We start from the raw sequence: 11,532 nt of genomic DNA on the forward strand, positions 1-11,532 counted from the left end.
TAGTAAGTCTAAGCGGGGCTGTTTAGACTTACTAAAAATATTTTTATGTTTAATAAAAATTATATTATAAATACTTTTATATTTATATATTTTCCAGATTCAGCTTCCTTTGGTTAAGCAAGTTATGTCTTGAAGACTTACCTGATGGATTGTGCCGAAGTCGCGACTCTCCGAGCAGCGAGGCAGCTGCTGGTGCTGGAAGGAAGCTATCCAAGTTGTTTAGGGCCACGATGGCCAGTGTAAGGATCAGGATCATTTGGGTGGCGCGGCGGCTGGTGATGCTGCTGCTGCTGCCTCTGCATGTGCTCAACTGCTGCTCTTGTCGAAGCTGTTGTTTGTGTTGTTGTTTTCTGTTTAATGTTGTTGTCGCTTTCGTTGTTGCTGGCGTTGCTGTTGCTGTCGCCGTTGCAGTTGCTGCTAGCAGTGTTGGTGGCGGCCATCGAGAACGCTTCTTGGCATTGTTGGGAGGTTTGCGGCCGCATCCGAATCCAATGCCCACGGGCGTCGGATTCATTTTGGCGTTGTCTTTGGCCACTTGTCAGTTGTTTTCACAATTTGTTTAGCTTTTGTTCTTTATATATGTGTTTTCTTATTTCTTTTGTTTAATATATTAACTTTTCTTTGGCTCCGAGTTCAGCTGTCGTGCGCACTTTCTAACACTGCACTTGGTTGCTGTCGCTGTACTCTTTCTATTGAAAACAATATATATGTAAATATTTTCGATTATAATGCCGTCGCGACGACGATCAATTAAAAAAGCAATTAACGATGCTTAAATGCAGTTTACGTTTATATATATATATATTTATATATGTGTGTAAGTGTGTGTATAAATTGAATTAAAGCAATTCAATCAGATTTCTCTTTTATGCAGATATATATATTTTATATATATATGCGCTCTACTGCAACTGCCTGCGCTCCTCACTAGAGTCCAACCATTTCCTTACTCTGGCTCTCTCTGTCACTTTCTCGCATATTCTTATACTAGTTCGTCCTCTTCCTCTCTCCCCCTGGCTCTCTCTGACTCTCTCTTTCTCTTGCCACTCACTCTCTTTTGTCGTTTTTAACACTTTTTACAATAATTGAAAAACTTTTTGCCGTTTTATGTGAACTTTTGCCGTCGACTTTGCGGGCGGCAAAGTCGTCAACTTTTTTTTATCAGCACTCAAAAATTAAAATTAATATTGCACTTTATATATATGTATAAATGTGTATGAGTGAGGCAGACAGAGCCAGAGAGAGAGAGAGAGAGGGAAAGAGAGCAGAGACAAAAAGATTATGCCTTGCATTATTGTTGTGGCTGTAATTCCATTACAATTTAAGTTTGTCCGCAATATCTGCAATGAGAAAATTAAAATGATACTTAGATTAATTAAAGCTCAAATTACGTGCGATTAAGATTTGTATTATATTGTATTTAATATATGCTTGCATTTGTATGTTGCCATAGAAATGGATAAAAAAAACGAACTTTAGACCTTTAGCAATGGAGAACGAGATTCATTCAAATCATTTGATTTATGTTCACGTGCTCAACTGGTGATTAAGGATATGATATATACCCTGTAAAATGCTAGTTAAGTAAGCGGAAGGTTAGAAAGGTATTGAGGAGCAATAAAAACTGGACTAGCTTGAGGTAAATATATACATATATATGTATATATGTATATTCAGCTCTGATCATAAAAATAGTAGTGCGAATAAGCACTCAATGCTTGACAACACAATTGAGTGATAAGCACAATATTTGAAACTCATGCTAAGATCAATATATTTTTCATTAATTTATATGGGTTTTAGGCGTCAATCTTTGGAATACGTCCATTTCAGAGCTAGAGAATATCTTTATGACTAACCAATTTTTTAATGCAGTTAACATTGCTACAAACAAATGGATTCTGGACGGTATTTTTGGCAATTCTGTTCTTTAGCTTCTACAATAGACAAAAATAGAGCATCTTTATAGTTGGCATTGCATTTGACTTAGGCTTTGGGTAGTGCAGCACTACTATTTTGATGATCAATAAATATATGAAAAATTGCAATTTTCACTGTGTGTATATATATAGAGAGTATATGAAAGTCGATCATTAGTTTGCATTCACAAACATGCATACGTATGTGTATACATACATACATGCATGTTGAAATTCATGTTCATTCTTGTCCATTATCTCAGCATTAGGCATAACACAATGGGCAGTAATAAATGACGTATTTATTTAACAAAAGTGCCTCCGTTTAGGAATTACCGCATCAAAAAAAAAAAAAAAAAAAAAAAAAATAGAACATTGTAAAGATCCCGTTAAATTAAAGCACAAATGAAATGCACGCAGCGAACGCAACGAAAACGAAAATCAAAATAATAATGTACTAAAAAAATGAGCTACAATAAGATACAAAAGCAGCAAAGATCATAATAAATGGCGGCACTCGACGAACGAAGTGCTGGGCGGGGGCATTGGGTGGGCTTGGGTCTTGTACACAGCACCTTCAAGTGGAAAATAGGCCCACAAAGAAGCCACAAAATAACAGCAAGAGAATCAACTTTCAACTGTAGACTGCGGTGGGCAACAACAGCAATGGGCCAAAGGAGGGCGAAATGCAGTGCGAATGGGGTGGGGGCGACAAACGAATGTCGGGCAGGCCGACCGGCCGACCGAACGACCGACCGACCAACCGACCAACCGACCAACCGACCAACTCGAATGAAATGTCGACGATGTCGTCAACAACCACCCAGCCCAACAACAGCAGCAACACAAAAGAAATTGCTAATGTGCGCAAATAACGGCAAATGGCGCAAATAGAAACACGCACGCACACATACGCATCAATTGTGGCGGCCTCTCGCTCGCACCAACAGCAGCATTTCCCTATCGCCATTGCTCTTTTTCTTGCGCCTTCAGCTTAAAAGACAATTGAAATTGAAAATCAGTGAAACCTGTTTTCGCACACGTAAAATCAACACGCACGCAGCCGTTAGCTTTCGGGGCGTCCGAAAGCAAGCAGTAACAAGTAAGAGTGTTCTAAGCGGGTATGCCCGACTCGAAGGTACCCTGAACTACTATGTTTACGCATTCTCAAATATATTTTTTTTTGCTTGATTTCTTTAGCAGCCTTAGACCAACTGCTGCGTATAATATAGATCAAACACAGCTAAAATAAATTTTCCAAGGCTTGAGCCTACGATAGGGAAATTCTTAACACATTGTGTGAGTGAATCTTGCATATTACAATATTCTATGTGGGTATTACTTGTGTCAAAAATTTGTGTGGAGCTGTAAGGGCTTGATCTAACATAATTCTAAACGTGAGAAAAGCGAGAAGCATGGCTGGTTACGGGCGTTCGCTTGACGCACCTGTCCGTTTCCATTAGGGGGCTGGAGAATGCGCATCAAAATTGGTATCACCCGCCGTTTTGGATGTCATCACAGCTGGAAATTGAAATTTCAAGCCAGGGGTGTGGAGCGAGCCAATCACGCGCCTATCTTTATGCCGGTCTTAGATGCTAGCCCGCCCCTCTCAGCTTGGCCCCCTAAAAATAATTTCCAGCTGGATTTATTGTGCACCTCTCAAAGCCGCGCTAATGTGCGCGCTGAAAAGCGGGAGGCGTGGCGGGGGCGCACATTCACAGCCACCACCTCAGAGGCGGGTTGATGTTGTACGCTTGGTGGTGGTGTTTTTGCTTTTTTTATTCCGAAACACCATCCAAAGTGTCGGCCAATTTGCCAAGCTGCCGTTGACGGCATCAGGTGCGCATTATGTCAGAATGTGAATTATAATAAACAAAACGAAGAAAAAGTGAATAGAAATAATAACATAAAATATATTTAAAAGCATGAAATTTGAATTTGCGGCATCATGGCAAACCCATTTACAGCAAATTGGTTCGACAGGTATTCTACCTTTGCTCGATACTTGCACCTGTATATGTGTATAGTATAGATGCACTTGAAGTATATTCGCAGTGTTACCTGTCTGTCTGATGGCTTATATCATATCATAACTATGTCAGAAGCTCTTCAGAGAGAAGTTCTCATGTTCAAGACAGACAGATGAACTGACTCCATATTCATAGAGACATATTTACTTTAGGCAAAGACAGATATTTGGCCTCTCTCCATAACACAATATACAGGGTATTAACATAGCAGCAATTGAAAGTAAATGCACTTCAACTCAACTGTCTAAATATATATATACATATATATCTATATATAGTCAGATATATATAAACTTGCGATCTCTTGGATATTTGTGTTTTGGCACAGCGAGCTAGCTGGCTGGCTGGCTTGTTGGCTGATGAGGTCGCGTTTAGGCTTACTCATCAACATGGCCAACGACGACTGGGCCAGCAGCTGTCTGACCAGTCAGCAGAATCGAGTGCTTCTTCTTTTGACCGGCTTTGCTTTAGCCAACTTTAACGTGCTTTCATTGCGAGCTTCGCCATTTGCGTGTGACAAATTGTACTAAAAATTCAATGGCTCAGATACACATAAGTACACACACACATAGAGAGTGTGTATGTATATGAAAATGGAGGTAAAATTACTTTTTGGGGTTGCCGCATTCATCTTTTTATTGCTGGTGAGCAGTTTATATTTCTGAATACCCTTAGAAAGAGCATTTTGAGAATATGATGGCGTATGTAACAGAAATTGTGTAAATATTTCTGATTCCCTGAGATGTCACTGCAGTCATAGAAGATAGAGATAATAGAGATATTTTACCGACGAATTTAGTTGCTATATATTTTCTTCATATATATTATTTACTCACATTCAAAATATTCTCTACTATATTAAAAATGATGTTTTTTTGCGATAACTTCAAATGTTATAAATATCATTTATGGTTCTATGGAAGAAGAATCTTTGGAATTATTAGAAAATCTTTTTTTTTGTCGCTAATAGATCTTGATCTATATGAAGGCTAACATCTCCCTCTCTCTCTTTTGGTTTCTATTTCTGTCTCTTTCTTTCCACCTCGTCCCCTGTCTGCCAAGTGCTCACTCTGCCTGTTCTTCCTCTTCTCTCTCTCTCTCTCTCTTTCTCTCTCTCTCCCAATCGACCTCTTTTTTTTCTTTATATATCTCCCATTTTATCTCTTCATCCCTGTCTATTCCCTCTGTCTTTTTTCTCTCCTCTCTCTCCCTCTCTCTCTCTCTCCCCTCTCTCTCTCTCCTCTATCTTTCTCTGTATCTCTCTCCCTTTTGCACATATATGCATGAATTAATCAAACACTTAAAGGGCATAAATGCATCTGCGCTTGGGCTGCGTTTTCTCATCTTTTGTTGACCTTCTTGATGTGTCTATGGGGCTTCAGCTCTGCTCAGGCCCAGCTTCGTTTTTTTAATCTCGCGACTTTGGCTGCATTCTATTCGCTTGCTTTTAGGCTTTTCACACAGCTTTTCAGAGCGCGCGTGTGTGTGGGTTTTCTCTATTTAGGTTAAAGACTCTCATCAGCAACAACTACAGTGGGTCTCTGTGTGTGTGTGCTAAAAACTGTGTTAATAGGTGAAGTTTATATGATTTTCGCATGGTGCAGCGTTTTGTTTTTTGCTGCGTTACTTCGTTTTGGCTTTTTGCAAATTATGAACTTGTGAAATTTTCGAACAGCAGAGATGGCCAGCGTATTAACATATGATTGTACAAGCCAAGTATGTAATACACGCGTATGTACAGCTATACATATGTACAACAATAGCAACCAATACAATCAGAACCATCATAAATCAATTGGGCAACATTTTCATTTATTTATTTATTTATTACGTTTGCAAAAGCAGCAAATCACATTGTAGGTAAATATCCCAAACATGCAGCAGCGCAGCCCTGTCCAGGCCAGCCCCTTGACAAGGCCAATTGAATACTGATATGGGGTAAACAGGGAAAATTTCGGATACGGATACGCTGATACCGTTACGGACAAGGGCGGCCTCTCAGCCTCTCAGCCTCTCAGCCAGTCAACCACTCAGCCTCTCGGAGTCTACCAAATGCGAAATGCGGCGACAATGGCAAACATTTTATTATATTTCATCGTGTTATTCGGGCTTCCTTTGTTGCTGCTCTTTTTGTTGTTGTTTCGTCTTGTATTTGCACTTGTTACAGGTGTTTGTGTGTATTGTGTGCTCGTGTGGCTTCGATTTCAATTTTCATGCCCAAGGCCAGCGACAGCAGCAGAAATCCCTTTTTGGCAACGCTTTCTCATATACCCGATTCGGGTCAATTGAAAGGAAGCTTACAGGCACATATATATGCCTATACATTATGTACAGTGAAATCCCCGTTAATGGACAGCTTCTTTGAGCGAACATTTCTGCCCGGAGCAAGGCCTGCCTAACATTATTTTCCTTGGCATGTAAATACCTTTTAGTGAAAATCCATTTGCTTTTTATTTTTATAAATCAATTCCTTAATATTTAAGCAAAGAAAAATATTCATAAATATAAAATGATTTTTTTTTAACAGTCTAAAGTCAGTTTCAATTAATCTTTACTTTGACAAACGTTTAAAATTCATTCTTAATGCAACAAAATTTGTCTTAGAAATCTGCATAAGATACTGATTAAAATAATACCTTTCTAGATCGATACAAAAATAGCCTATCGAGTCAGTTGCTTGCAAAGATGAGAACGAATCATTCTAGTTTTTGTGGTCAGCTTTCAAAGATGATTCATAAGACCTGAGAGTCGGGCATAACCAGTTTGCTGCTTTGGTGTGGGTATATTGATTGTAGTTGGCAGCTCTTAAAGTTCTCTCTCTCTCTCTCGATTCTGTTGGTTAAGTATTAAACCTGCCTTTCGAGCCTAACAAAATGTTCGCAGCTAAGTCTACGATTTGTTCGTCACTTGTTGTTGCTGTTGCTTAGATATGCAAAACCGTTTGGGACTCTTCGGCACGATTATCCTTTCTTTTTCGAGAACTCAATTTGGAATGTATGTGACTGGGCTAAGTTCATCAGGTGCGCGAGACCCTTTGAACAGTGTGATGGACAGATTGACTGACTGACCGACCGACCGGCTGCTGGAAGGGCTGCCAGTGGCACCCTTGCCAGCTGATGGAAAATGCCTTTAAGCAAGCTTTGTTTTAACACCGTTAACCAGAAACTCTAGCTAGCTGCAGCCCCAGCTGGATACAGCCGAATCGAGAATACACACACTTAGTGTATGGCATATGTCATGTGATATGTGACGGCAGGCTATAAATTAAAAGCCAACCAAGGGAATGCGCAGCGAGAGCGAGACGGAGAGACGGAGAGACGGCGATTGGGGGTTGGGGTCGGGTTTGGGGATGGTGGTGGGGCTGGTAGAGCGAGGAAAAAGCATTTGATATGCTGCAGGAAATCGAAATAATAGATTCAAATGCTATGGCAGTTAGCTCAGAGTGGGTTGGGTGAGAAAACGAGTGGATCGTCACTGGGGACCGGAGGCATTGGGTCAGGCCATTAATCACAATCAAATCAGTGAAACAGCTAGCAGATTAGTAGAGCCACGGGCCAACGGACAGAGCATGCGATTCCAAATGTCAATACTGAAGCAAATAATAATGTTAGTCAAATAATAATAATAGTAATGGTAATGGCAATAATCATTTGAGTGCCACTTAATGACTGTCGGCTTCCCAGCATTCCAGGAGCTGCCCAAAAGGTCATTGCCGTTGTGAGCACTAACAAGGAAGTTGCAAAGATGCGGGCACTAAAAATTAAAACACCCAAATATATGTGCATAGATATATAAATAATAGCAGAACGAGCTGCATCCGGAAAATAAGTGAGGAAAAACGCGCCGGAGTGAAAGCCAGCCAAAGCAAATGATGAACTGATGGACTGACAGCAGCTCAAATGAAGTGTCCATTGCTGTTGCTATTGTTGCTATTGCTGTTGCTGTTGCTGCTGCTGCTTCTGTCTTTTATAGGTGCGACACACAGCAGACACACCCCGAAGGAAACGCGATAAATCTGGCCAAGTTAGGGCCGCCAAGTGGAACCAGCGCACCCAAAAAAAAAATAAAAACAAAATAAGATATAAAACGAACTCCATCCAACCATCCAGAGAGTCTCCAATTTGCATCTCAAAGGCAATTTAGCTGTCAATTATTATATTTGCATTTCTATTTCCCTTCATTGCCAGTCAAAGTCATTTCTCACGTTCTCCAGATATTAATTACTTTAGGCCTTAATCGAATTATTCTTTCTTTAAGTCGTGCCTAATATATTAGTGCTTGTTTTCCCTTCGTGATGAAAGGAATTGCATGGATATTAAACGTTAATGAAGTGTGAGAAATCGTATGATTTATATTTACTTGACACATTTATCCAATTACACTGGACTAAAAAATGTGTGAAAAGAAATTGCGAACTAGAACTGAAAACAAAACTGAGTCTTAAGATAGGCTAATCTAGAATCTCTCTGACTATATGTGAGCTTCCGTAAGATATGCTGTCATATAATTTGACATTTGAGGAAATCTAACGTAAACAGATAAATTGCCTTTAAGTCAAAGCTAGTTTAGAGTCGGAGTCGGTTTAACATTGGAAACTCTTGATAAATTGTTTTGCTTCGAGGCAAACTCTATCTTAAATACATCAACTGTTCCGGTCTACACTAATGTTGTCTATATATCTATGTATTTATCTAAAAATATAAAACGTTCGTCGCAGCATGGCATATGAATACTTATTGTTGCCACTGTTCGGGCGGTAGCCAAATGCAATTTTTGTTGGCAAAACACAGTAGATTCCAACTAATCCATATGGAATATCTAAAATACAAACACAAGCTGGACTAACAGCAAAACAATAAAGAACTATGTATATACAAATAGAAATTTCTATGCGCATGCTTATTTTTGCTAAAAAATCAATCAAAATTTGGATTTGCAGTTGCAATTGTAGTTTGATCAACGATTTAAAGCAAGTAAGGCTGCTCCAGCTAGGAGTGTTTGACTAGCAAATACCCTGCTTACTCCGTGCTTATATTGACACACACAGCCAGGACGTATTCTCAAGCTCAACAGAAAGTGCCCTATTATTGATTCAATTTTGTTTGGAACCCATCAAATGTGTACATCTAGCTCAGGCAAAACTTTCCATAATCAAAATTAGATTTTTTGGAATTCCTTGGTGCATTACGCAGAGCGAGAGTACGAGGTGTCCAAATTGTGCAAATTGGTATGCTTAAGCTTAATCTTGATACGACCCTTTGCTGATTCTTACTCGTAAAAATGTTCACAAAGCTGTAAATTGAATTTGATTTCAAGCGATTGTGTGAAAATGGAAAAGTTAAAACCAATTTGATCGATGTACGCCGTTGGCTTAAATAGATGATGATCTTTCTCTCTACCTCTTATAAGTATCTACCTCTTCAAGATTCAAAGATTCATACATAAGGACTTCAGCCACTAAGACTTATGACTGGCTGCTGCCTGTTTCCAATTAACCTTTTAGCCATTTGCAATGGGTATACAAATATCACATGGATAAAATTAGTAATGCTCGTTGCTCCAGCAAATGCTTTATACGCTTCATATATATATATATAAATATATATATATATATATATATATATATATATATATATATACATATATATGTATATGCATATTTATATACATATTATACAATATATATATATTCACATTTAGGGCAGCTACCACGCCCAGTTGAGCTTACGTTGGCATCATGTGACAACGCATTTAATTAATCATCGTGTTTCGCTTAAAAATAAAATTAAAAAGAGAGAAACAAGTAAAAAATTCAATTTGCCCTCGCTTTAATCGTATTCAATAGAAATCTACCTAGATGCGAATTCCCAACTCGTTGGACGAATGTCAAGCTGACTGACAGATACCCTAACCGACAGATTTTCGCTTGGCCAAATTGTATGATAATACTGATAATAACAATAATTGGGTTACTTCAACACTCAGCCAAACGCTGTTTGTCACTTGACGGAACTAATATACCCGGCCATATTTGAAGCGTATTTGTTATCATCATCCAAGTCACGAGAAAAGAAGGTAATAAAAAATAATTTAAATAGCGTCTCATGATCTTATATATATAAATATATTTATTTATATATATATATATATTTATATAAATATAAATGTTGCGTTTCTATTGCTCATTAATATTTAATATTGAATAGAGTTTTTGTATGGCTGATATGGCTGATGACATAATAAATAGTTAAGCTGCTTTGGCTTCAATTTGCAAATAATTCATTCAAGTATACAACATCCAGATGATATATAACTGACGAAGATCTACCTAACCTAATGAAGTTTCATATATATATATATATTGAACCGGTTCACCTTAAAACCACTTTCAAGAACTCTACTAATATAATGTAGGATATATGTGTATGAAAATTAAAGTTTCTTTCTTAAGTTTCATTAACTCTTAATAATAATTGGGGCTTTTATTTATATACAAACGTTATCTGACTTAGTTTCAGTTTTTATTATTATAAGTAAAATAATATTAAAATAAATTTAAAACTTTTATTCAATATAAATTTTTTCTATGTTCACAATTTGTTTGATGAATGCAAACACATAGCCAAGTGTGATCAGACGGGTATTCTAAAGAGGGGAATACTCTTCACTTTTTCCACTCAGTTATTAAAATGGGATTTTAATTTTTATCATATTTTACTTTCATATATATAAATATAGAAATATATATATGTATATATATATACATATATATCTTTTATTGCACTTCTCCCTGTCTGTTTGTTTAGTATACAAACACATATGCATGTGTATATAGTGTGTGTGTGTGTGTGCGTTGTGTTTTTATTTGTGCTCAAACAGCTTATAGAAAATTTGATGCGTCCCGAGCTTTGTGCTTAATTTTTTTTTTTCTGTGGACTTTGCTATTGTTGCTTTGATTTACTTTTTTGCCCTCGAATGAATGAGAAAAAATGTTCAAGTATTGCCAGACTAATTTATAATAAAATTCGGAAAGCCCAAATAAACATGCACAAAATTCGTGTACATTTTATAATTTCCAGACACGTTTCGTTTATTTGGTTTATCTTCAACTTTTGTGCCCCGGCAAAGAGTGTATAGACGGCAGGGTTTTACAGACACACAGATGTACAGACACACAGGTATTTGTGCATGTATTTGTACAACGTTTTTAACAAAATTAATGGCAAAAAAAAAACAGTTAAAAAATTCAAGCGAAATGATATGGCGCTTAATTAATGACTTGACTCACTTAGCCCGTGCACCTATCTGTGCGCAGGCTGACCAAAGAGGAGCTATAGCAAAAGGAGTTGCAACTCAACAAAAACTGTCGAATATAATACCGTGATTCTCGTGTTGTCTTAAAGTTTCATCTGTGCCAATATATGTAAAATAGTAGATAAAATAAATTATATATTTCGGTCGGAATCTGCGCATTCTGAACATATTTCCAAGTGAAGTGTAAGATGTGAATCAGTTAAATATATAAATATTTACATCAGAGAAGGCAGTAGTGAGGCTCAATATAAGCGATTACATGATTCACA

At 37.7% G+C, this 11,532-nt stretch overlaps 1 protein-coding gene across 1 annotated transcript in view; it reads right to left on the reverse strand.

The window, feature by feature from the left end:
* The window catches only part of LOC111596530 (low-density lipoprotein receptor-related protein 2), a 112,039-nt gene extending 111,698 nt beyond the window's left edge, over positions 1-341 (reverse strand). Inside the window, exon 1 of the mRNA XM_023310800.2 lies at positions 142-341. Coding sequence (XP_023166568.2) covers positions 142-256 — 115 coding nt within the window. The 5' untranslated portion in view covers positions 257-341. The remainder of the gene's footprint in view (positions 1-141) is intronic.
* Between the last annotated feature and the right edge of the window lie 11,191 nt (positions 342-11,532).

The sequence above is a fragment of the Drosophila hydei genome, unplaced genomic scaffold, assembly GCF_003285905.1.
Source record: "Drosophila hydei strain 15085-1641.00,03,60 unplaced genomic scaffold, DhydRS2 tig00000343-arrow-arrow-pilon, whole genome shotgun sequence".
Lineage (NCBI taxonomy): Eukaryota > Metazoa > Arthropoda > Insecta > Diptera > Drosophilidae > Drosophila > Drosophila hydei.